This window comes from Sturnira hondurensis, unplaced genomic scaffold (genome assembly GCF_014824575.4).
Source record: "Sturnira hondurensis isolate 20B ecotype Veracruz unplaced genomic scaffold, ASM1482457v3 Scaffold0001020, whole genome shotgun sequence".
Lineage (NCBI taxonomy): Eukaryota > Metazoa > Chordata > Mammalia > Chiroptera > Phyllostomidae > Sturnira > Sturnira hondurensis.
In genome coordinates, this window is record NW_028073651.1 from 556,309 (window position 1) to 581,724 (window position 25,416).

The 25,416-nt window shown below is 60.6% G+C and overlaps 2 protein-coding genes across 3 annotated transcripts; one reads left to right on the forward strand and one right to left on the reverse strand.

Annotated features, from left to right (window-relative positions):
- Nucleotides 1-476: 476 nt before the first annotated feature.
- KLC3 (kinesin light chain 3) lies at nt 477-8,543 on the forward strand. 2 transcript variants are annotated; one of them, XM_037058510.1, is made up of 13 exons: nt 477-557; nt 3,624-3,889; nt 4,351-4,581; nt 4,892-4,958; nt 5,337-5,556; nt 5,930-6,017; nt 6,088-6,189; nt 6,664-6,837; nt 7,415-7,505; nt 7,582-7,622; nt 7,709-7,815; nt 7,971-8,034; nt 8,312-8,543. In XM_037058510.1, exons 2-13 carry the CDS (start codon nt 3,632-3,634, stop codon nt 8,381-8,383), a joined length of 1,515 nt encoding a protein of 504 aa, XP_036914405.1. In that variant the 5' UTR covers nt 477-557; nt 3,624-3,631; the 3' UTR covers nt 8,384-8,543. The 2 variants fall into 2 exon arrangements, with proteins under 2 accessions (XP_036914405.1, XP_036914395.1); XM_037058500.1 differs by having other exon boundaries at nt 7,582-8,034.
- Nucleotides 7,030-23,469, reverse strand: ERCC2 (ERCC excision repair 2, TFIIH core complex helicase subunit). The gene is made up of 24 exons (XM_037058521.1): nt 23,385-23,469; nt 22,962-23,061; nt 21,972-22,049; nt 21,832-21,894; nt 21,547-21,650; nt 19,147-19,273; nt 18,937-19,053; nt 18,462-18,585; nt 18,273-18,369; nt 17,999-18,132; nt 17,753-17,921; nt 15,959-16,077; nt 13,746-13,815; nt 13,583-13,652; nt 13,381-13,482; nt 12,245-12,308; nt 11,567-11,688; nt 10,239-10,331; nt 10,084-10,156; nt 9,811-9,881; nt 9,556-9,699; nt 9,274-9,417; nt 8,678-8,776; nt 7,030-7,964 (listed from the first exon to the last, which is right to left on the reverse strand). The coding sequence occupies exons 1-23, from the start codon at nt 23,387-23,389 to the stop codon at nt 8,684-8,686; spliced, it is 2,283 nt and encodes a 760-aa protein (XP_036914416.1). The 5' UTR covers nt 23,390-23,469; the 3' UTR covers nt 7,030-7,964; nt 8,678-8,683.
- Nucleotides 23,470-25,416: the final 1,947 nt, after the last annotated feature.

Consider the following 25,416-nt stretch of genomic DNA (forward strand, 5'->3'; position numbering starts at 1 on the left):
GAACCAAATCCAAAAGGGAAAGTGTTTTGGTGGGGGGGGGGGTGTCATTTAGAAGGGGCAGTCACGGAAGGCCTCTCGGAGGAAGCGGCCTTTGCGAAGAGACCAGACAAATAATGAGCTCCGTGAGAAGAGAGGTCCAAGCAGGAGGCACAGCCAAGGCAAAGGCCCATAGGAAGAAACCTCAAGAAGGCCATGGGTCTGGGATCCAGAGTGTCCCGGATTCCGAGTTCTTAAGGTTCTAGGTCGCCAAGGCCCGGGTTTCCAGCTTCGCGCACGCGGGACTCATCCTGATTCGAGGGGCGCTGGAGGCTCCGGGCTCTGCAGTCGAGGTGCAGAAAGTCCCTCTGGGCTCTAGCCGCCGGCCTAAACTTTCCCCGGGCCGTGGGCGGGGCCAGCCTCACCTGCGGGGGGCGGAGCGCCAGGCCGCCCGGCCTCTCGGAGGACCCGCCCACGGCCCGGGACGCCGGGCACAGCTGGGAGCGGCGGAGCGTGCGTGGCTTTCGGGGCGCCGCCGGGCACCACGCAGCGGAGTGAGTCCCGGGACCGGCCGCGGTCAGGTGGGCGCCGGGTGAGCGGGTCCGGGGTCCCGGGGACCTCGAGGATGGAGGCAGGGGCGGAGGGTGAGGTCTGGGCCTGGCGCACCCCTGGGCCCGCTGTCTTGGCAACAGGGACCGGCCCGGGGGGCCTCTGGACCGTCCCTGCCCCGTCCTGGGGCTCCCCGGGCTCTGGAGGCCCAGATGGGGCCGCGCCCCCTCCCCCGTGCTCAGGTAAACAGGAGAGAGGGCGGAGCTTCGGGGGAGGGAGGGGGCCCTTATGACGGCTGCCGGGAAGCTGGGGTGCGCGGGGCTGGGCAGGAGAAAGTTGAGCTCTTTGGGTGGCTGAATGTGATGGAGATAGCGTGTGCGTGTGTAGGAGACGGTACAGGAAGCTGAGGGGTGTGTGCGATGGTGTGGGAAGCTCAGGGGTGTGCAGAGATGTCAGGCTGTGAGTATGGGTGTGAAGGGGAGAGGGACGTCTGTGGGACCCGGAGTCACTGTGTGAATGATGTGGAAATGTGGGTACCCTCTGATTGTGTGTTTGTGATCATGTGCGTGTGTGTGGCTGTGTGTATGAGAGGGACCTGAGCTGTGCATTAGGTGTGAGGGCGACCAAGAGGTGGTGTGGCTGTGGTTGTCTTTCTCCCTGTAAAGTGGGATGAGTGGCAGCGAGGTGGCAGTGTGTGTGACAGGATAGCCGAGTGGGGCATAACTGTCGCTGTCAGCCCTGCGGTTGTGCACACAGGGCTGAGCACGTGCAGAGAGCCTCACTGACTGGGGGGCTGTGCAAGTGTGGAAGCCGTTGTGCGTCCAGGAAACAGCCCCAGCACTGTGTGGCCGGGCAGGTCCCTAAGGCTGGTACTGTGGTGTCAGTCGGACTGTGGGTGGTGCAGGTGAGGCTGTGTCTGGAGCACGGGGCTCAGCTGCCTGAGGTTGTGGGTTGGTTGTATGTGTCGGCGGAATTGCGTGGATACTGTTGTAGTGGTCGGTGGTTCTTGACCTTGTGTGGTTGTGTTTGGCTGTTTCTGGGACTCCTGTGTGACGTATGGCACTAAGGATAGTGTGACACACACACATACATATAGAAAAGGACTGACAGGTGCACAAACATATACGAAGAGAGAGACTGAGGGTGATGACGGTGGTGGCCCAGCTGGTTGCCGTGTCCTCCCGTACATGGAAAAGGTTGCAGGTTTGATTCCCAGTCAGGGCGCATACCTAGGTTGCGGGTTCAATCCCTGATTGGGGTGTGTATGGGAGGCAACCAGTCGATGTTTCTCTCTCACATCAATGTCTCTCTCGTCCCCCTCTTCCCTCCCTGCCCACTCCCTTCCTCTCTGTCTAAAATCAATAAACGTATTCTCAGGTGAGAATTTAAATCGTTAAAACAAAGACCCACAGGATTACAGGCTGCCCTCCTGTGTGTCCAAGTGCATATGACAGTGAACTTGCAAGCAGGGGCGGAAAGCTCGGGCAGCTCAAGGTGCACACCCCGGCCTGAGTGAAGTGCGCCTGAGAGGGCGTGTGTGGAAACCAGGGCACCGCCTCTGCGTGTCTGCACAGCCACCTGTGCCCTGGGCACCCACTTGGGACAGGGTAACTGAGTCTGAGTTCAGGGGGCCATTTGCATGCCCGTGTTTGGAGCTCTATATGTATATCTGTGTGCGCGCCGCATATGCAAAACCCTGGCGTTGGAGGAAGCTGGGAGACAGTGGCCTGTCCATCATCTGGGAGTGTGTGGGGTTGGAGGAGGCGCCGTGGGGCGACACACAGGGGTGACTGGGCTGCGCGAGCGTGGGAGGGGCCGTGTGTCGTGGGCCTGAGCGAGGAGACAGCCTGGATGGGACACATTTCGGGTTTGGTTATATTTTTGCAGGTGGAAGAGTTCGTGTCTGCATGTGTGGCGTGTTGGCGTTTATTTCTGAGAGGAAATAAAATGTATCTGTGCGTTGGGTCGTATTCCCAGGAGGGGAGTGTTTGTGCGCGTTTGCCCAAGCTAGTGCGTTACATACGTTAGGTTGTCCTTTGAAAGGGGAGTGTGGCTGACGTGAGTGTGTTCATGGAGTCGTGTGCTTCTCAGGGGAGGAAGAGTGTGTCCGGACTGTGTTGTGTTTCTGAGAGAAGGAGGGTGTGTCTCACGTTGTATTTCGAGAATCCCTTCCGAGGGTGCATGTTGAGTCGTATTTCCGAGAGCGGGGTGTGTTTGTGTGTGTGGGTGCATCCGAGGGTTCCAGAGGCACGGCCAACTGTGTCATTGGCTTTGTTACCCGCACACAGCCACGTGAAGTCCCACGTGCCAGACCCCCACCCATTATGATCTGGGCCTAAGACCCTCAGCTGTCACATGGCCAGTGACATCCATGGGCCATGCCTGCCACACGTGTGTCCCAACATGCCTTGGGCTGCCTGGGCCCCTCCATAGTGGAGGGCAGAACCCCCATTCCCTCAGGCTCCGTCAGCTCCTCAGGGCCCAGGGGCCCACACATGGGGCCCCCCTCTCTGAGCCCCGCCATTGAGAGGCCTCCTCTGCTTCCGGCCCCCAGTCCCTCGGCCCTGTCCTCCTGTCCCAGCCCCCAGCCCCAGTGGTCTGACTGGTTCCCAACAAAACACCCTGAGAATGAGCTCACAGTGAGGCTGCCGCCTCCACACACCCCGCCCCACACACCCAGCAGTGAGGCGCCTCCAGTGCCAGGCCACCCAGCCAGGAGGGCTGGGCCAGGGTACCCGGGGCCCTTGGGGCGGCGAGGGCTGGCCAGGGGGGGCTGGGGCGGGTGGGAGGCCGCAAGCCAGCCGTTTGCCCCCTTTTGGTTAGTCACACCTGGGTCTGGGAGCTGTTCTCAGGGCTGGGGACGGGCAGATAGACTAGCGTGTTCCCAGCTGAGGGCTGGCCAGGATGGGTGTGGGCCAGGATGTCGGCTGGAAGGCGGAGGGTACGGAGGCAGAGGGCTGGCTGGGATGGCCAGAAAGGGAGAGAGCTGGGGCGGGGGGCAGGGGGCGGGGGGTGTTCTGCTGCCTGCAGTGGCTTAGAGGCTGAGGGGCTGGCTCGCCCGGCCTTGACAACGATTCCACAATCCTGGCCGCCCCCAGGAGCAGCGATGTCTGTGCAGGTGGCAGCCCCCGGAAGCGGGGGGCTGGGCCCGGAGCACCTGAGCCCCGAGGAGCTTGTGCGGCAGACGCGGCAGGTGGTGCAGGGGCTGGAGGCCCTCCGGGCAGAGCACCGAGGCCTGGCCGGGCACCTGGCGGAGGCCCTGGCAGGACAGGACCCGGTGACTGGCTTGGAACTACTGGAGGAAAAGCAGCAGGTGGTGGGCCACTCACTGGAAGCCATCGAGCTGGGGCTGGGCGAGGCCCAGGTATGAGGGGCCCGGCCCTGGGGGAGACACAGACCTGGGGGGAGGCCTGGGAGGAGGGCCCACATGTGCAGGGGATAGCCTGGGGTCGGGGAGACCTAGAGAGCTAGGTCTGGGAGGGGGCAGCTCTGGGCCAGAGATGGGGTCCCTGAGTGGTGTTGGGGGTGGCTTTGGATGTGACAGGAACCCCTGAACCATATGGGGGGTCCTTCCACAGAACTGTGGGTCCTGGGGAGACTTTGGGGTGCATGCATAGGACACGAAGTCCCTGGGTGTGTAATTTGTGTGCCTGGGTGAAATCAGAGGGGTCCCTGGGCAGGGTTTGGGTTTGTCCCTGGGGGTCTCTGCACATCCTTGGAGTCACCCCAGAGGGCTCTCTGTCGCATCTGGGGGGTCCTTGATGGAACGGGGATGCTCTGGCCTGAACCTGAGCCCCGACTCTCGCCACCGCCAACCCCGGGCAGGTGCTGCTGGCCCTGTCGGCGCACGTGGGCGCGCTGGAGGCCGAGAAGCAGCGGCTGCGAGCGCATGCCCGGCGGCTGGCCCAGGAGAACGCGTGGCTGCGGGAGGAGCTGGAGGAGACGCAGCGGAGGCTGCGGGCCAGTGAGGAGGCCGTGGCCCAGCTGGAGGAGGAGAAGAGCCACCTGGAGTTCCTGGGGCAGCTGCGGCAGTACGACCCACCTGCAGAGAGCCAGGTGCTGCGGGGCCAGCTGCTGCGGGGGCCAGAGTTTGCTAGGGGCCCCGACCCTCCTTAGACACCCCATAGTCCCCCCAACCCTCCAGGGAGCCCAGGGCTGTAGGCCCTCAGAGAACCCCCCCAACCCACTAGAACCCCCACAGAAGCCCTCAGCTGTACCACAGAACCCCCAGATCCCGCCCCACAAACCCTCAGGAGACTCTGGAGGCCCTGACTGCCATCTCCCTCAGACCCCAAGATTCAGGCACCCCATCTCTGAAACTGCCTGCCAGCCCTCCTGACTCCCCCCTTTCCTGTCCTCTCCACAGCCGCCCGAGTCACCCTGTCGCCGAGACAGCCTGGCCTCCCTGTTCCCCGTCGAGGAGGAGAGGAAGGGTGGGTGCGGTGGGGGGTGCGGCACGTGACTGTGGAGGTCAGCCGTGCAGGGCGCAAGACTGAGGCTGGGGAGGGACTGCGGGACCCCATGGTCTCTGAGCAGGGGACAGGGGAGGTCAGTGCAGGGTGTCAGGAGGATGCAGGTGGGTGTGGGAGGTGACAGCGGTCAGGTGAGGCTAGAAGGTGTGAAACCAGGCAGGTAGGCACCTGTATTCGTGTCCCAAGGGCCACTTAAATACCCGGGGCCCCACGATCCCGAGGGCCAACTGGACAGTGAGGTGGCTGTAGCTCTTGGATGTTCCTGTCCCCTCCTGTGAGTCTTGGGCGGGGGTTGGGGGGGTAGGAGGCCTGCAACAACGGGGTCCCCACCACCCCCAGGTTCTGAGGCAGTGGGGGCAGCAGCAGCTCAGCAGGGCGGCTACGAGATCCCAGCGCGCCTCCGGACGCTGCACAACCTGGTCATCCAGTATGCAGGGCAGGGCCGCTATGAGGTGGCTGTGCCGCTGTGCCGCCAGGCCTTAGAGGACCTGGAGCGGAGCTCAGGCCACTGCCACCCCGACGTGGCCACCATGCTCAACATCCTGGCCCTGGTGTACCGGTGAGGGCCGCAGGGGGGCTGCAAGGGTGGGAACCGTCGCCAGGTGCAAGAGAGGAGACCCCGGGGTCTGCTCCGGCAGCGGCATGGGTTACAGGTGTGGTGGAGAGCAAACAGAGACCTGGAGGCCACTTGGATCCAGGCAGAGGTCAGGGAGTGTGGGTGGCAGAGATCCCAACCGAGTGGGGCCATACAGAGGGGGGGCGGGGGGAGCAGAGGCTTGGCGGTGATCTGGAGGTATGGGGACCCCGTGCTAGACTTAGGGGGTGTGGGGAGACCCAGATGGGACCCCCAGAGGGTGCCCGCACGCTGGGCTCGGCCCAGGCCCTGCTGCCCCACCCCGGCCAACCGCCTCCATCCCCCGACCGCCCCACAGGGACCAGAACAAGTACAAAGAAGCCACAGACCTTTTGCACGACGCCCTGCAGATCCGGGAGCAGACACTGGGCCCCGAGCACCCAGCGGTGAGTGGGGCCCTGGGAGGCCTGGGGGCTCTGCCTTCCTGCCCCTGACCTGCCTCTCCCGACCCCACAGGTGGCCGCCACCCTGAACAACCTGGCTGTCCTCTATGGGAAGCGTGGGCGGTACCGGGAGGCGGAGCCCCTGTGCCAGCGAGCCCTGGAGATCCGTGAGAAGGTCCTGCCCCTGCCCAGCCTGAGTCCCTTGTCCCAGGAGGCCCTTCCCACTTCGTCCTGAAATGCTCCGCTCCGTGGATCCCACAAGGATACTGACCCTGGGCTGCCCCAGTGACCTTTTATGCCCTTCTCACTGGGTGTTACGGTTCCCGTGACCCACCACACTTGACCTCCCCTGAACTCCATTTGATCTTGACCTTTGACCTCTCCTTACAACTCACCTCACACACCTCCAACTTTGTACAACCCCCTCCCTGATCTACCTATTTGACCTTGTACCCCAAGGTCAGGGTGGTTTCTGGACCATCATGACCTCTGACCTGACGACTCTCCAGTTTGGTGGAACTTTGGTCCACTGGCCCAATCCCCCTTCGATCCCATAACCCCTAACTTGTGATCCCCCTTATGGCTGCTGGGTCGTGTGGCCTGCCAGTTCTGGATGACCCCAGTGACCTGTGACCCCTACAACCCCTAGGTCCTGGGCGCCGACCACCCGGACGTGGCCAAGCAGCTCAACAACCTGGCCCTACTCTGCCAGAACCAGGGCAAGTTCGAGGAGATGGAGCAGCACTACGCTCGCGCCCTGGGCATTTACGAGGCCCTGGGCGGGCCCCACGACCCCAACGTGGCGAAGACCAAGAACAACCTGGTGAGGGCGCCGTGGGCCCTGGGGGCACTCACAGGTCACGTGCCGGGGAGGCCCCTTTGCCTCAGGGTGGCACGCCAGAGGCCAGGAGCACCCCACTCTGCCAGGCCTATGAAGGGGTTCCGAGCCTCGGCTTCCCAGCTGGGCCCGGGACCAGGGCAGGCGGGAGGCACAGAGCACATGCAAGTGGCAGGAGACAGGCAAGCGGTGGCAGCGGAGAGACTGGCCTGGCGCAGATGACAGCATCGGACATTTATTAGGTTCCAGATCCCCTGCTCGGTACTCTCTCTGTAACATTCCATTTCTGAAAAGACCCTGTGAGGTAGCGTTCCTGTGGCCCCCATTTTGCAAATGAGGAAACTTAAGGCACAAAGAGGCTGTGTCACTGGCCTAAGGTACAGCAGGGACGGGGCTGAGCCAGAAAGTCCCCTGGGGTCAGGCTGCAAGCTGGGCTGTAGGTGAGGCCTGGTGTGGGGGTTGGGTCACGGGGGGGGGGGGGCCCTCCCCCGCTGTGCTGGGAGGCGGTGCTGGGGGCGTTCCCAGACCTGAGCCCGGATCAGCCAGGCCCCACCCCCTGCAGGCCTCAGCCTACCTGAAACAGAACAAGTACCAGCAGGCGGAGGAGCTGTACAAGGAGATCCTCAGTGGGGAGGACCTGCCTGCCCCTCTCGGTGAGCCCCCAGTCCCTCCCCACCCCCAGGTGGCTTCTTAGTGTCCCCACCACAATGTCCCCCATCTGTCCCCCAGGAGCCCCCAACACAGGCAGAGCTGGCAACGCAGACCAACAGGTGAGGAATGACTCCGCTTCGGCTCCTGGGGTGGGCACGGGGACTGGGCGGGGTGTGGGGACTGAGTGGTGTCCCGGGGTCCCCAGACCCTCCGGCGGAGCAGCTCGTTCTCCAAGTTCCGGGAGTCCATCCGGCGAGGAAGTGAGAAGCTGGTCTCCCGGCTCAGACGCGAGGGCACAGCGGGAGCAGCCGGGTGAGTGTCAGACTGGATCCACGAAGAGCCCCGGTATCTGCATCCCCTCCCTGTGTCCTGCTCCAGAGCTGTCCATGGCTCCCATCTCCCCTGAGCCAGGGTGGTCTTCCCAGGGTGGGAGCCAGGCCCCCCTGGGCTCACTCATCCCCCTGCAGGATGAAGAGAGCTGTGTCACTCAACACGCTGCACACAGATGGCATCCGGGCTCCTGGGACCCAGGTGAGGGCGGTGAGCTTGGGGACAGAGTGGGGGCCACTCTGACAGGCCCGGAGGCAAGGGAAGGGGGCGGGCAGGCTGGTGCTGGGAGCCAGGAACTGGTAGGTTGGAATGGACCCGAGGACAGAACTGATGGGTTTTCCTTGGGAGTCGGGTGGGGACGGGAGGGTGAGGAGCAGCCACCGAGACGGACACGCCGGCAGCCAGGCCGCTGAGGCAGCTCCAGCGGCAGCTGAGGCAGGCAGGTCCCGCCCTCACCCACCCCTGTGCTTGTCCCCAGCCCCCCAGCCGGCACCTGAGTGAGGCCTCTCGGGCCCTCAGCACCAGCACCCAGGACCTGGGCCCCCGCTGAAGTCAACAGGACCAGCGGCTGAAGCTCTGGGGGCACGTGGGGGAGCAGTGGGCACAGAGGGGTCCTTTCTTCTCCCCGCCTGGCCCCACGCCTCTTGGGGACGGCCAGTGGATTGAGTTGCCCTCCCCTCCTGCAATTAAAGGCTGTAGATTTGGCTACCCAGAGTGTCTGCCTGAGGCTGCCTTCCTTGAAGGGCCTTTCGGCGTCTCCCTGAGGCCCCTCCACGCCCCCGGGACTCGGGGCCAGGTGAGACACAGGAGCACTGGGGGACAGCTGTCATGGCCCTGCCCCCACCTGGTGCTACAGCTGCTGTGCGATCTGCTCGATCCTCCGCAGCGTCTCCTCGGACTCCAGCTGCTCCAGGCTGAGCAGGGACAGGCCCAGCTGGTCCTCCTGGAGGGGAGGGACAGAGGGTGGGGTCAGGCCAGGCCGGGGGACAGCTGCTGCACTTCCTCCCACGCCCCCACGAGGAGATGGGGGTGCACAGCGACAGGAGGCAGCTGGCACACATGGAACCACACGAGGTTGGGGGGACGGCGCGCCGGAGTCTGGACGTACACACAGGACGCAGGGCGTGCTGTCCCTGCAAACAGCAGGGGGACCAGGGGTGGCAGCCAGACAGCCCCGTCCTGGCTAGAAGAGGGTCAGCTGCGTGGAGGCTCCACCTGCCTGCTCACCCAGGTGCCCCCGCCCCCCTCGGGGCTGCCACACACTTGCTTGGCTGCAGTCCTTGCCTCCGGGCACTTCCCAGGCCGGGCACGTGGGCATACACACAAGCCTCTTTGTCGGGGGCAGGCTGGGGTTAGGGTGTGGGGAGGAAGCCCACCTTCCCAGAGGAGGAGCTCTGTTGGGGGGGTGAAGGGAAGTGGGGGCGGCCACCTCCAGCTCACCCTGTGGAATGGCTGCGCCATCTGCCGCAGGAAGTACTTGGCCACCTGGACTCCCTCGTCCACGGTCAGGTTGAGGTTGGCGTCTGTGAGGTGCTCCTGGATCCAGCGGGGCAGCTTCCCCCGCTTGTCGGCCCGGGCAAACCGCTTCCAGGAGGAGGGCGGGCGAGGACGGAGGGCATCAGGACCCCGGGGCGGGGGCTCAGGCCACCCTGCCCAGCCCTGCCCACCTGGACCGTGATTGACGGGGGGAACCGCTGGGTTGGAGGGGCCCCGAACCCACACCTTGTCTGCGAAGATCATGAGGCCGTAGTCCGTCTTGCCCCTGATGGCCCGGCCCACACACTGGGCTGCGTGGCGCATGGCATCGAAAGTGAGAAAGTCGTTCTCTCGGATCTGGAACTGGTCCCGCAGGTACTCCAGCCGTGCCTGGAGCGGGGAGGTGGGGAAGCCGCCCTAACTGGACGCCTGCCCTCTGCGCGAGTCCCGAGGGAGGGCCCGAGGGAGGCCCTGACACCCGTGACCCTCGGCGCGGCTCACCTTGAGGATGCGGCTCTGGGTGTAGACGTAGGGGACACCGAACATGATGACGGCCCGCCCAAAGTGGTGCACTGTGTGGGCAGTGGGGGGACAGGGGGACAGATGAGACCAGCTGCAGAGAGCCACCGCACATAGCCCAGGGGTGGGGGGAGAGGGGCGTGCTGAGGGCCCCGCCAGCACCCGGGGATGCAGGGGAGTGGAGGCCCCTGGGGACGCAGGAAAGGCCAGAGCCCCAGGAAGGCTCTTGGGCAGGGGAGAGCCCAGTCTACTCACCGAAGTCGATCCCCTCGGACACTTTGCCCCGAGCCACTGACAGAAGGATGGCCCCGCGGCCGTTCTCGCAGGCCTGTGGGGGGAGGGGTGGCCAAGTCAGGGCTGCAGCCCTCAGAGCTGCTGCTTTGGCCCCCACCCCTGAACCCCACACTCACCTCCTGGTACTTCTCCAGGGCGACACTGGTCTCGGCCCCATCCTGGGTCTCGATAAAGAGCAGCTTGTTCCTCTGGATGTTTTCGAGGATGCCCTGGGGAAGCACACTCAGCCGGTCGGGGTGCGGGGCAGGGGTCCTGGCCGAACGCAACTGTGCAGATTCCCAGGAAGCAGACCACCTCCCTCCCCACTGGAGACCCACAGGGAGGAGGCACAGGCCAGGCTCGCTTCTTTCGGGGGAAACCCCATGATCCTGGTAGGGAACTGACCCCCATGGGTCAGAGAAGGACAAGTGGGGCAGGCACGTGGCCCAGGACGGCCAATCGGGACGCCCTCCCGCCCCCTGCAGTGACTGGTGGGGACGCTGAGGAAGGCCAGGCAGAGCCCATCCGAGGCTGCCAGGAGGCTGTGACAGAGACCTGTGACCCAGGACAGAACCCAGGGTCTAGAACCACACCCCCTCGCAGATGGACACCTGTAGCCTTCAGTGGGGAGAGCTCTTTGGAGCAACTGGCTTCCCACATGGGAAAAAAAAACCCAAGGTACTCAGACCTTGATGTGACGCTGAAACTACAGAGCTTTCTAGAAGCAAACACACGAGACCGCCTCTGTGACCCTGGGGCAGGCAATGCTTTCTTAAACAAAAGGCACTCCGGACGGGGGCTCCGGCTGTGTGGGGAGAGCCTGTCTGAGGACAAACCGAGGTCGTGGCCACACATGGAAGAGATGCCCACCCCCACCACTCTGTGGAGTGTGGATCAGCCACGTTCACCCACCTGACCCCACAGGAGTGTTTGCTTTCACCGACCCCCAGAGCTGGGCTGCTTCCCTCCCCACCTCCCACCGCCGCCCAGTGCACGGGACCTGTCTCCACAATGCCCTGTGACCTCGCATATGTGCTCCCGGGTGCAGACTCTGCCCCGAGTCTCTATCCTGTTTTAATTCTCTGAAACCTTCCCCTAATGGCACCCAGCTAGGGTCACGCCTGCTACCCAGTGTCTGCAGGTCAAGCCATATATGCTAGGGGGACAGCCATGGTGGTAACTCCCCCAAAAAGCAGCATGGGAACAAGGGACCAAGAGGGTAGGGGGTAGTTACCTCCCCTGAGGGGTGGCCTTTGAGGGAAGGGCCCACAGGGGCTGCTAGAGTCTCTGGTCTTGACCTGGGTGTCGGGGGAGGGGCACAGGGTCACACACTCACTTTTTCAAACTGTTCATTTCGTACACACACCTGTCGCCATTTACAACACAGGTGATGCCAACACAGCAGCAGGGCCACGACCTGAGAAGGGAGCCTTCCCTGGGTGCCGGCGCAGGGCGGTGGGCGTACCTGCTCGTACCAGGAGGCCACAGTGCTCTCCATGTACTGGTAGCTGGTGAAGAAGGCCACGATGCCGTCGGGGACCACGGCGGACATCTCCAGCAGGAGGTTCCCGTAGTTCCGGATCACCGCTGGCAGGGGTCAGAGGTTGGGCCCTCCGCTGGCCTGGGCCCTCCTCCCCACTCACTCCCTACCAGAGCATTCCTGTGTAATGCCCAGCCTTGAACCCGGGCTTCCCAGAACCCCAGTAAGCCGCGTTCGGGCTGTTCGCACACACATTCCACTTCTCCGTGCAGGCAGGTGGGAGGAAGGCACCCCCTGCCCATCCCCCAAAGCTAGGCATGGCCACGTGACCTGCCATGGCCAATGAAATGAGTGCAGAAGCGGCCGTGTGTCACTTCCAAGTGAGCCCCTTTGTGAGCCAGTGTACAGTCCACCGTGGTCACCATGCTCCCTTCGGCCACATCTCACCCACAGCAGTGACGTGTCCAATGGCGGGAGTTCCCAGGGAGGTGACGTTGAGCAGACCCCCACCAATCCACGATGCACAAACCGTGGACAAGAAGCAACCCCTGTGTGAAGCCATGCTGACTGGGGTGTATTTGTTACTGCAGCAAGACTTACACTGTACTGACTGATAACCCAGCCTCTCAGAACCCACATAAACCACCCCCAAGCTTGGCATACCAATGTCGTCCCGGGTCTCAAATTTGGAGCTGATGGCCACCTGGTCGTTGCCGCGGCCGATGATCTGGAGAGAGCGAGAGAGGTCACAATGAGCGCAGCAGCAGCAGTGACCCCTCCAATGTGTGTGTGCCGGCTGCCAGCTGGTGCTGGTCTGAGCTTTTTAGAGATGCGGTATCACTGAATGAACCCTCGGCTACCCGTTATCTGTGCTGCACAGAAAAATGACCTCAGGCTCCAAGGAGGTGGGTCGCCGACCCAAGGCTGAGCGGCAAGTAAACGCCTGAGACAGAACTGCACCCGAGCCTGCCTGAGTTCCCAGCCAGCCAGCACACTGCAGCCGGCCCCAGCCTCCGGCCAGTCAGTCCCAGGATCACACCCCTGGCCATGACCTTGAGGGACACCGGTGCACCCTGACCACCACCTCACACACCCATGCTGCAGCGCATGGTGGCTCCAGCCGCAACCCCTGGAAGACAACTCCCAAAGCCACCACAGTCTGGGAGCCCAGATGTTCTATGCGGCACAAACAGAGCAGCGAAGACTGCCCTGCCCTGAGTCCATTCAGAGCCTGACTGATGTCCCTCTGTGACCCTTTAAACCATCTCGCTGCTGACACAGGACTCTGACAGGATACTGCTCGGGCCCCGAGGGGCTGCTGCACAGCAGGCAGCACGCGCCTGGTTTCCCACTTTCCCCGAAAAATACTTGGTTGGCAAACACACCTGGCCCCGGGCTTCGGATGAGGGACTGAGGGCTGGTGCTAAGCTGCCCAATTTACAGAGACCGAGGCAGAGCAGGAGGGTCACTTGCCAAGGTCACAGCCAAACAACAAACCGGGCAGAGCCAGGTTAACCAAGGGCCGGGCACTGGCCCACGTGAGCCTTCCACACCCATTGGCTCGCTCACCTCCGCCGCCTTGGGAGGCGCAGAGGCGGCACCCAGTTTACAGACGAGAAGCTGAGACTGGGGGAGCGCGCCCACGGGGAGCAGCAGCATCCTTCCCGGGCCTGGGTGACCCCAGAACTGGGCCCTGAGCAGCAGGACTCTCCTGCCCGATCGACAGACGGAGCAGATGGAGGGAAGCCAGACCCTCACACGCATCTGCCCACCCCAGCACCCAGCTTCATCCCACGCACCATGGGGCACAGGCAGACCCGGGCCAGCGTCATGGTGAAGGTGGCCATGGTGACAGGATGGAAGTCCAGGATCCGGGGGTAGATGTCCAGTGGCGACAGCGTCTGTGGTGAGGACAACAGGAGGGATCTCAGCATGACTGGGCGGGTACTGGGGGCCCCACAGCAGCGGGCTGAGGCCTGGGCGGCCGAGAAGGGCCCTCACCCCAGACGTGATGATGACGGACTGGAAGCGCTCGAACACGGGTTTGATGGCCAGCGAGGCGTCCATGCAGCTGCGGGAAGCAGGCCAGGGTGGTGACGGCCGGGCCAGGGCCAAGGCCAAGGCCCCAGAGCCCACTTATGTCCCCACTGGGGTCAGCTCTCACCTGAAGTGCAGGATGGGGTTGGCGATGGTGGGGGTCCTGTCGTCGAAGGGCTCAATGATGATGGTGAACCCTGCAGGGGCCAGGGAGAGTCCAGGGCGCCGGTGATAACTGCGCCCACCTACCCGGTCCCCTCCCCCGCAGTGAAAGAGACCAGCCACCTGCAGCCCAAGCCTTAAAACCCAGGCACCTGAGTCCAGAATACACCACAACCTGCCCGCTCCTCCCTAGGACCAGAACCTGTGCAAACTTGCATGGAGGGTCCTGGGCAGAGAGCACCCAAGGGTCCCGCCTCAGTCTCTCCGAGGGCCACAAGGGACCACCCTGCCGCTCAAGCCTCCTCCCTCGATCTTTCTGTCCAAGCTGCCAGGAGGCTGTCAGCTCTGCCTGCCCCGACCCCGTCCCCAGTGCAGCCGCCAGCCCCTCCTGCCCGAACCACTGTTGTCTCCTCTACACGGGGCTCCCAGCTCCCACCACCGCTGTCAGGGGGCCCCGTGAAATCCCGAGTCGGGTCACATTTCTTCCAAAGCCCCTCACAGCCCATGCCACACCACACCCCTCCTGGGGTCCAGAATCAACTGCGGGGCCTTGCACCCTGACCCCATCTCCTCCTTGCTCACAGGCCTCCTGCCTAATTTGCAAACACCACCAGGCTCACGCCCCTGCAGGGCCCTTGGGCTTGCTGGCCCCCGGCAGCTTTCAAAGCAGCCGGCTCTGCTGGGTCATTCGGATTCGGCTGGGACCTCAGCTCCTCCAAAATGCCCTCCCTGGCCACTGCCAGTCGGCTCCAACATGGCGGCCTCTTTGTTTCTCGTGAAAAACGATCACTTTCGAGAACTACCCTCGTGGTGTCTTTGCCACCATGCTTCCCCTCCACAATATGAGATGCAGGGGGTCAGGAATGAGGTCTTTCTCCGTTCCTGCTGCTTCCCCAGTGCTGGGCTTGGCCCATTAGTTGAACAAATAGATAAATAAAGTCACATATTGAATTTCACGTCATTAGGGAAAAAAAAAAAGGTCAAGTCTTCTGTGCCCAGCTCTGTGTTGGGGACACAGCAGTGACCAAGACAGTTCTAGCCCTGCCCTCTCAGGGCTCACACCTCAGTGACAGGGACACAGAGCTGCCTGCAGACAGGGAGCACCCAGAGTGGCAGGGCTGGGTTGGGAGAGCCCAGAAGAGGGGCCGGACCCAAGCTGGAAGTCAGAGAGGGCTTCATGGAGGAAGGGACGTTCCTACTAAGCTGGGACCTGAGGATGAGGGGGTAGCTGGGGGCTGAGAGAGTGGGGGAGGAATTCCAGGCACAAGAAAGTGAGGTGCTGGCAGATGGGGAAGTGGGGCCGAGAGGAGAAAGGCAGCCCCAGAGGGAAGGGAGCAGGGGCCGGAGGGACGGACGCTGACGGAAGCTTCCAGCGGGGCTCACTGCGGGTGGGCTGGCCCTGTGGTGCAGGAATGGACTCTCGGCCTCCTGGCCAGGCAGCCGCAGGATATTAGGCAGGCCTGACCTGGTTTCCTGAGAGGGGAATAATCCCCGGGGGATCACACGGAGCCCTGGGCCTGCCTACAGCCGGGAAGGGGAGGGAGGGCTGACCCGTGAAGGCGAGGAAGCCTCCGGAAGGCTTCCCCCTCCCTGGCGAGCTGAAATCGGAGCATCATCCCCAACTGCCCCTTCCCACCCTGCGCTGCCCACACGCAGGCCCCAAGTCCCCGCCTCTTTACCTCCCACATCTCCCTCCACCCCTCCTTGCCTTTCTCTTTCCGGGCTCTCATCCAGCCCTGGCCCAGGCCCGGCTACCCTGCCTCCAGTCCCTGTGGGAAGAATCTTTCTAACTCGAAAATCTGCCTGGGCCTCTCCCTTGCTCAGAACCTGCCACGACTTCCCAGTGCCAACGGGAACAGAAAGACCAAGTCCTTCCCACACCCTAAGTGTGAGGGGACCCCACAGAACTCCTCTGGCCTCGTCTCCTACCAGCACCCGCCCCCCACCGCTGCCTCCCCAGTCTGCGGCCAGAGGGGCCTCTGAAAATGGAAACCTGCGCACGAGACTTGCCCACACAAACCTGTCAGTGGCCCCCCAGTGCCCTCCAAGCCCGAGCCCCTGAGCCAAGCTCTACAAGGTCCTGAGTGTCCGTGTCCCACAGACAACCCTCTGGACTGCTCAGGGACCCTGCTCCCCGTTGCCAGGGGGCCCGGCAGGGGCAGGACGAGGTACACTTACCCTTGGCGTAGGTGCTGACTAGGGTGGCAAAGTTAGCCAGGAGGGTGAGCGGGGAGAAGTCGGCGAGGTCGGCGATCTCCAGGGTGTGCAGGAGGGAGCGGAGGCGCTCGGCGCAGAATCTGGCCAGGGCGGTGGACGGGGTTACGGAGGACAGACGGCACCAGCAGCCCCTCCTGCGCTGTCGGAGTGCGTGGCCATGCCTCTGCCTCCACAGGTGACCGGGTGCTCAGAGAGGGCAGGGACTGGGGCCGTCTCGGCCACCTCTGCGCCCGCAGGCTGTCCAAATGCACAGCAGGCAGAGCCGAGAGCACACGATGGCATGTATAGTGACAGTCACCCACCACCCAAGTCATGGGATCCTGTGTCACACACGGTCACAGTCTCAGACACGGGTTCTCCGTCAAAATAGGAGAGATGCAGCCACACCTAGGATCCCAGACACGTGAATCCTGCACGGCCACACGGCCACACACTCACGCCCAGAACCTCACACCATCTCAGGCACACCTGGCTACCCTGGTGACACATCAGCACCGAGTCCCACATGCTCACTCACCCTCACAGTCTCGCACACACTGCATCACACCCATGCACACACGAGGCCACCCAGCCACAAACAGTGACCATCAGGCTGGAGGCTCACACCCTGGGGACAGGGCCTGGAGCAGTGCCGCCCGCCTCCCCAGTTTGGAACCTGCTTTTGAGTGTCATTCTTCAGGCCCGTCTTCCACGCCCTCCTCACCCCATCTCCACGCTGGAGCGGGTGTCCCTGTGGGTCCCCCACCCCAGCGCTTCCCGATCTGGTTTGTCCCTGTCTGGAGAAGGGTGGGTGTCCCCACTGGACTGAGCCCTGAAGGCAGGGCCAGGGCTGTCTCGGTCCCACTGTGCCTCCAGCACAAAGCAGGCCCTCAGAGAACCTGTGCTGAGTGGCGACGACCCTGTCTCCTGTGGGGGAGACAGGCCAGGTGGCCCCAAGGGCTGCCTCACCCCTCAGAAGTGGAGCAGCCAGGAGCTGCAGGGCCCCTCAGACCTGGCTGTGCACAGCTATCCCCCCAGTATCATGTGACCCTGGGCCACCGTGTCCTTATCTACAGCACGGGAGTATAAAGGGCTTAGTTCATCACTGGTGCTCCAGACAGAGTGGGCACTGAAATCACTGCTTTCTCTCTCCACCCCCGGAGAAAGCTGCATGGAATGGAGACGCCCCCGCCCATGCCCAAAGTGGAAGACAGAAGGTCAGAGAGCACCACTTATCCAAACCAGCCAAGGGAAAGCGGGAAGCCCCGCCCTCTGGCTAGACCCATTCTCTGGTCCTCAGGGTGAGCACCGGGTGGGGCAGTGAGAGGCACTGCAGGGAAGACACGAGGTCCAGGGGGCCTGGGGCCTTTCCTCCAAGCTCCCACCTGCTGGGTCTTGTCAGGAGCCCCTCCTCAGGGCCCCTCTCTCCCCTGCCCTGTGGCCCGGGGTGGAATGACCTCTGAGCGCTTACAAGTGCCCCTGCCCAACCCCTCTGTCGATGGCGTGGTCCATTATACTCTCTTTGGGTGAAGTCTCTGCTCAAACCACATACTGCCTGCCAGGCCCTGCCCAACACGGGGACCCCAGGACCAGCTCTGACCTCGCCCTTGGACCTGCCTGCTCTGGGCAACAGGGGTCATGCATGCTCCCCCCACCCGCTACTCCTCACTTACTCCTGACACCGGCAACACGATGACCCCAGGCCATAGGTGCAGGGGATAAGACTGCCACCAGGGACCCGACCTCTCCCCCACCCCCAGCTGGGTGGGGCTGCACCTGAGGGGCTTGCGCTGGATGCACACGCGCTGGGCTAGGCCGCTCAGGAAGGCGGGGGGGCTCTCCTGCACCACGTGCTGCACGCGCAGCCGCCACTTGACGTACTCCAGCAGGCGCCGCAGGAAGCCCAGGAAGTGCTCCGCCGTGCGGATGGAGCCCGGCACCGCCTCTGCAGGGAGAAGGGGTCAGCCGCCACGCCACGGGAAAGGGGGCCAGGGAGCCGGCTGAGGCGGGACAGCGGCTCACCCTGCAGCACCTCATCGGGCAGCACGGGGTTGGCCATGTGGGCGTCGGTCTCCCGGGCGACACTGGCCTCCCGCAAGCCCTCCACCAGGCGCCGGTACTCCTCCCGCAGACGCTCTGCATCCGTCTGCTTGATCCTGTGGGGAGGCCGGGTGTAGGACCAGCAGGGGACGCTGGGATGGGGCTGGTGTCCCTGGAAGCACGTCAGGCGAACAGGGGCTCGGGAGAGGCAGGGGCAAGGTGGGCCCCAGGGTCTGCAAGCTTCCCGCGCCCCCACCTGAGCACTGTCTTCTGCAGGGTCTCCAGGTTGCCCTGGCATCTGTCGAGGGTCCGGCGGGTGAGGTTGACGCTCATGGAGTCAATGCAGACATTGTCTGGAGAGGGTGGGGCAGAGGGCGGGGCTCAGATGGGCGGAGACTCAGAGGCAGACCAGGGGCTGGCCCCGCCTCCCCGGCCCCACCCTCACCGATGTTGTGGGCCTCGTCGAAGACCACGACGGCCTTGCGGGCCAGCTCCTTGGACACCAGGTCTGCAATCTTGGGGTCCAGGAGATAGTGGTAGCTGTAAACCACCACGTTGGCATGCAGGATCTGGGGGGCCAGGAGGGAGGGTTAGGCCTGCCACCCATAGTCCCTGAACCCCGCTACCTCCCAGCCACCCACAGTACCACATCACTTCTTCACAGGCCCAAAGAGGTGAGGCAAGGACAGACAGACAGACAGACAGACACAGGCAGACATGACACAGGCAGGCAGAGGAGAGGCGAGGACTGATATACACAGGCAAGGCACAAAAATAAGGTGACAAATAGACATATGCATGGACCCATAAGGAGATACAGGCATACAGGCAGACAGAGAGACAGACACAGGCAGTCAAACGGACAGGCAGCCTGGAACCCTCACACACGCCCCCTGCTCACCCCCTGCCAGCCTCCTCACCGAGTAGCGGGCAAGGAAGTACGGGCACCAGCCCTGGCGCCGCCCCATGGCCTTCAGATCGTCCAGGTTATAGATGCCAGCAGGGAGGGGCACCTGGCGCCCATGAATGTCAAATTCCTGGGGCAGGGCAAGAGGGAGCCTGGGGGTCAGGGACGAGGGCTATCACCCGCCGTCTGGCCTGCCCTCCCTCGGCCCTGTCCTGGCAGGCACCTCATAGAAGCGGCAGTGGGGCAGGCTGGTGTCCTGCTGGTACTGCGCCCGCACGTAGGAGGCGGTGAGGCTGTGGCATTTCCCGTCAACATCTTTCCCAAAGCGCAGTGGTGTCACCTGGGGAGTGGGGCGGGGTGCAGCTCAGCACTGAGGGGCCAGGGAGCCCAACCACTGGCGGAACTTGGCACCTGCCCCTCACAACTGAGTCGGGTGGGAGGCTGTCTGGGGTGAGATGGGGGGATTTTTGGAAAACTCGGTCTTTTTCAATAATAGACAGTAAAGACACTTGAGTGGCAAAATCGTTGCCCTTAAATTATTAGTTTTAAGACATTAAGCCCTATATAAAATGGAGTATTATGCAGCCATGAAAAAGAAGGCAATATTCCCATTTTCAACATGGTTAGATCTTCAGGGCATTATGCTGAGATAAGTCACACAGAGAAAGACAAATTACTTGTGATCCCACTTATACATAGAAACTTAAAAAAAGAAAGAAAAAGGAAAGAGAAACAACAGAGCTCATAGATACAGAGAAGAGATTGGTGGTTACTGGAGGTGGGGTTGGGGTGGATGAAATGGGCAGAGGCAGCCCAAAAGTACAAACTCCGTTATAAGTCATGTGGATGTAATGCACAGCATGGTGATGGCAGTTCACACTATATTGCATATTTGAAAAATTGTGAAGACAGCGCCGGTTGGTGTGGCTTAGCAGACTGAGTACCAGCCTGCAAACCAAAGAGTTGAGGGTTCAATTCCCAGTCAGAGCACATGCCTGAGTTGTGGGCCAGGTCTCCAGCAAGGGGTGCTTGAGAGGCAACCACATATTGATGTTTCTGTCCCTTTCTCCCTCCCTTCCCCTCTCTCTAAAAATAAATAATTCTTTCAAAAAATATTTATTGAATAATTTATTGAATAATCATACGCCCCCTACTGGGGACCTGGCCCACCACCCAGGCATGTGCCCTGACTGCGCATGGAACCGAGGACCCCTTGGTTAGCAACTCACACTCAATCCACTGAGCCACACCAGCCAGGGCTATGGCTTAATCTTTTAAAATGCTCACACAACCATGCCTGGGGCAAGGTCTAGGCATCAGAAGAGGGTCTGAGCACACAGCAGGGCAAGCCACCTGGCTCAGAGCTGCACTGCGCCCCCTGAGGCCCTGCCGCGGCCCCCGACAACCCGGAGCTGCCTTTCCCCCAGACAAAGTCTTTCCTTCACTCACTAGAAGGCCCTGAGGTGGCCAGCCCAGCCTTTTCCCTTTCCTACCCCGGCAGTTGCCAAGACCATCATGTGTATTATTTCTCACATACTCTTACAGATAACATTATAGAATGTGTTACCACAGGTAAAGTGCTTAGAAAACAGCCTGGTGCACAGGCAGTCCTGTGGTTCTGTAATGTAGTTTTAAAATAACAACTAATATTCTATATGTCCTATTTCTATTAATATTGTGACAACTTCTAATATTCTTTTAGTTCTTTGTGTATGCTGAGTTACACCTACATGATTTCACCTAATCTTTTTTTTAAAGTAACTCAAGGTAGATTTTGTTGCTGTTGTTTTTTTCAAGATTTTACTTACTTATTTTTTAGAGAGAGGAAGGGAAGGATAAAGAGAGGGAGAGAAACATCGATCAGCTGCCTTTTATATGCCCCCAGTGGGGGACCTGGCCCGCAACCCACGCATGCGCTATGTGCTCCTAATCGAACCAGCAACCTTTTGGTTTGCAGACTGGCACTCAATCCACTGAGCCACGCCAGCCAGGGCGTCTCACCTAGTCTTATCAACAACGGTACGAAGCAGGTACTTATTTATCCTTACTTTACAGAGAGGAAAACTGAGGCCCAGACTGCAGAAATCACCTACCCAAAAGTACACAACTAATACGTTTTAGAGCCAGGAAATCAGGCCTGCTAGACTCCAGGAAGTGCCTTTTTTTTTTTTTAGATTTTACTTATCTATTTATCTTTAGAGGGGAAGGAGAGAGGGAGAGAAACATCAATGTATGGTTGCCTTTTGTGCATCCCCTGCTGGTAGTTAGCCTGCAAGGAACCAGCCTGCAACCTAGGCATGTGCCCTGACTGACTGGGAATCGAACCGTGATTGTCTGGTTCACAGGCCCGCACTCAATCCACTGAGCTACGCCAGCCAGGGCCAAGAAGTGCCTTTTTAACCTCTCCCAGGCTGGGGGAAAAGCAGGAGGGCTCTCTGGAGGAGGTGTGCTTGCCTTAGCCATGAGCAATGAGTGGAATTTAGTGAGTGAGAAGAGGATTCCGTGCGTGGCCCCTGCATACCTTGTGGAGAGCTCTGGTCTCGGGTACTGAGGTCAGATGGAAGAGTTTTCTCAACCCTGGAGCTTAGGGCGAGGGGAGGAAATGGGCGCTCACCTCAGGAGAATACACAGGTTCTTCCGGGAGCTGAGAGCCAGCCCCAAAAACGACAGCTTCTCACCCTCCTGCTTCTCATAGAAGTTGAGCAACTTCCGAAGCTCTTCAATGACCTGTGCCAGTGGAGGAGGGAGGGGGGCTTCGCCTCAATGAAAGCACAAGGCCCTGCCTCACAGGCCCCAGCCTTCTCGCCAACTTCGCCAACACCCACCCCCCAACCTGTGATGGCCACCACCAGGGGGACCAGTGAGGTCCAGCGAAAGTGGAGGAGCATTCGGATTGGCCTCCGCTCACCTTCTCAATCTCGGGCACGGTCCTTGAGCAGTAGATGAGTTTGGTCACCTCCAGCGGGTGTGCCTGCCAGTGACAACCAGCTCAGCCCCTGCGTGGCCCCTTTCCCTCCTCCCCCGCCACAGGCCCAATGGGCCCCTTACCCGCTGGTACGCCATGATCAAGGCCAACAGCGACACTGTCTTCCCGGTGCCTGAAGGCATCTCCAGGACGCCATGACCCTGCATGTTAGGAATAAGAGGCACAACACATAGGCTCTCAGAACTTCAGGGGCACAAACTCTGGGGATACCCCACCCCTTCAGGAGGCCACCATCTGGGAATGGCAGGACAACACAGCAATTGAAAGTCTGGGACCCAGGAGTAGCGGGTTCGAAGCCCGCTCCTGCCACCTCTTTTTGTTGAGCCGTCTTTGGCAAGTACCTTCACCTCTCTGGCCTCAGTATTCCCATCTCTAAAATGGGCCTAATAAACCGAATGAAAAACTGGGTTACACATTTAGCACAGTATCTGATATAAGTGAGCCTTTTTTTCTTTTAACTTAGCAAACCTTTCCACAGCACTTACTCTGTATCTGGCAGTATTTCTAAGTGTCTTACGTAAGGGTTTGTCAACCTTGGCTCTGTTGACTCTTGGGGACGGGATAATACTTGGTTGGGGAGGGCTGTCCTGCGCACTGTAAGATGTTTAGAGGCATCCCTGGCCTCTAACTACTAGATGACAGAAGCACCCCGATTCCCCTAGTATGCCAACCAGGAATGTCTCCAGACGCTGCCAAATGTCCTCTGGGGGTCCAGATCATCCCCAGTTGAGAGCTACTATCTTAGTGAATCAGCTCACATAACCCTTACATTAACCTCTGAGATAAGGTACTATTACTACGCCCATTTTGCAGAGGTGAAAACTAGGGAACAAGGAGGGTGAGTGATTTGCCCAAGGGCACACAGCTATGGATCCAGGATTCCAACTCAGGTAGCCGTCCCCAAATTCTGCATGTTCCTCACCAGGGCGCGGTGCAGCCTTTGATAAATGTCAGCTGCTGCTATTATTCACTATTATTATTTTAGACAACAGGAGGTTCAAATTTCTAGCTAGACCTCCTGCATTTGCAGCCCGCGCGGCAGCCTCACGCACCTTGGCATCCAGCGTGCGTTTGAGCTCCAGCATATAGGAGAACTGCTCCGGGTAGATGTAGTCGTACGGGAAGTAGACCAGCAGCCCGTCCACGTTGAGCCTGGAGGTGTGGGCTGCCCGGTCAGTCCCGCGTCCCCTCAACCCCTCTCCAGCCCGTATACTCCCCAGTCGTCGGGCCGAAGGAGGCTACCTGACGGGCTCGGCCCGCCCGGATATCCTCCAGTTCCCCAGGACCCTGCGGGTCCCCTCGGCATCTCCTCGCTGCCCATCCCCGTTACGGCACCCTGGGTCCCCGCGGCTGTCCCCACCCCACCCTTCAGTTGCCCCTCACCCCGCAGGGGACCTGGGCACGCCCACCGGCCCCCACCATCTTCCACGACCCCTCGCCCACTAGCGAGCCGCGAACCCCAGCCCCCCTCTCACTTCATGGCGCCGGCCGTAGCGAGAAGCAGCGTCAGCCCGCCTCCCTCGTGAATATTCAATGAGGCAGGATCCTTGGGGCGTCCAAGAGGCGCCGCTCCACCTTTCTCCTGATACCATTGGCTGATCGTGCTCGTCACTCACTGGAATAGAGCCAATCAAGATAATGCGCGTGCGCATGGCAATGCGAGGGCGGACTCACGGGAGAGGCAGTGCCGGAGGCGTCACTGAGGATCCCCGAGGACCGAGAACAAAACCTGGGAGAAGGAGAACCGAGAGAGTCGATCCCACTTATTAGGATTCGGTCTTCAGGCATCAGCCCAGATTATCTGAGTAGCAAAGAGAACCTAAGGGGAAGTAACAGGCAAATTGGTGACTCATTTAGGTCCCACGTGTTAGTAATAGCTTCACCACACCAGACAGACACGCACTTAGAAAGAACCTACTGTGTCCTAAACGTCTCTGGGATAAATACCTCCTCTCATTTATTAAGCTCCTGCTATTTGCCAGATACTGTCTGAAGCAGGCAGTAATAAAAAGGCACCGTGGCTTGGTGGTTAAGTGGTGGGCCTTGGAACCAGAATGCCTGGGTCCGAATCCTGGAGTCCCTGTCTACCACCACCTGTGTGACCTTGAACAAATTACGTCACTTCTCCGGTGCTCCGTTTGGCTTTCTGCGCAGTTAGGGTAATTAGGTTATCTACAGAGAGGACCCTTCAACTAATCCACATAATGCAGTTAAAACTGGATTTAGCACATACTAAGCATTCAACAAATGCTACCTTTTATGCATTTGTTTCAGAAATAATGATGGGGCCCTGGCTGGTGTAGCTCAGTGGATTGAGCACAGGCCTGAAAACCAGAGGATTGCGGTTCGATTCCCAGTCAGGGTACATGCCTGGGTTACAGGCTGGTTCCCTGCAGGTGAGCCTCCAGCAGGGGATGCATGAAAGGCAACCATACATTGATGTTTCTCTCCCTCTCTGCTTACCCTCTAAAGATAAATAAATAAAATATTTTTTAAAAAAGAAATCATGATGGGGCATGTACTGTGTGGCCTGACCCTATGCTAAGCCCTGGGTTGCCACTTCATAATTGCCTTGATTTGTTTCATTCATTCATTCATTCATTCACTCACGTATATTCCCTGAGCCCCTGCTTTGCACATCCCGTGGTGGATGGTGGAAGGCACACAGCAGTGACTGACGAGACAGCCTCAGCCATGGCCTCTAAGAGCTCAGTTTCCCGTGGGGAAGACAGGCTCCTCCATAGACGGTGAGGACCCAGTGTGTGCAGGGCTGGGATGCAGATGGGATGGGGAACAGCCTCTGACCCAGCTGTAAAGACAGGCAAGTTTTTCTCTGAGACTGTTTCCTCACCTCTAAATGATACGTACACCAACAAATGACATTTATTATACAGCCACACAGACGAGAATATAATTCCAAAGTCAGACAGAAGCTCTGAAAATAGGTCCTGTGGAGCCAGAACTCATTGTGGTAGTGATGGCGGGGGCAGGTGTTGGGCTAGTTCACGAGGTCACCAACCTGACCTTGAACCTTAGCTGAAGGAATGCTCTGTGGGAACGGCTACACCCAGAGATGCTCCATGCAGTACAGAGTACAAAACAAACTGGGAGGAGCAAACCCACGTGATGGTGGGTGGTTGGGGATAGACCCTGGTGACGCCCTCTGCTTAGGAAGGCATTCCCCCTGCCCCCCATTCCAGCCCTATATCGCTGCTTAGTCCTGTTCTTCACTTGCCTCCTGGTGTCCACCTGCTTGTGCATGGTCTCCCCGACCTTGCCCTGCCTCCTCTTACCACTCACCTTCAGTTCTCAGAGACGTCGCCTCCTCCAGGAAGCCCTTCCTCACCCCTGGGCTGGGTCAGGCAGCCGATCAGGGCTCCCCCAGTCCAGCCCTGTCTACTCCTTTCAAGTGCGGGGAGGGAGGAAAGGAAGGAGGACATCCTCAAACCAAGAATAAAAGAAAATGGATCCAAGCATTGGATTTACAAGCGCCAGGCACTGTACACC

Coding starts and splice junctions, on each gene's coding strand:
- KLC3 (XM_037058500.1), top strand. CDS start 3,632: ATGTCTGTGCAGGTGGCAGCCCCCGGAAGCGGGGGGCTGGGCCCGGAG. Junction 3,890..4,350: donor TGGGGCTGGGCGAGGCCCAG/GTATGAGGGGCC, acceptor AACCCCGGGCAG/GTGCTGCTGGCCCTGTCGGC. Junction 6,838..7,414: donor CGAAGACCAAGAACAACCTG/GTGAGGGCGCCG, acceptor CACCCCCTGCAG/GCCTCAGCCTACCTGAAACA.
- ERCC2 (XM_037058521.1), bottom strand. Junction 18,586..18,936: donor ACTTCCTTGCCCGCTACTCG/GTGAGGAGGCTG, acceptor CTGGCCCCCCAG/ATCCTGCATGCCAACGTGGT. Junction 10,157..10,238: donor CCCTGGAGAAGTACCAGGAG/GTGAGTGTGGGG, acceptor CTCCCCCCACAG/GCCTGCGAGAACGGCCGCGG.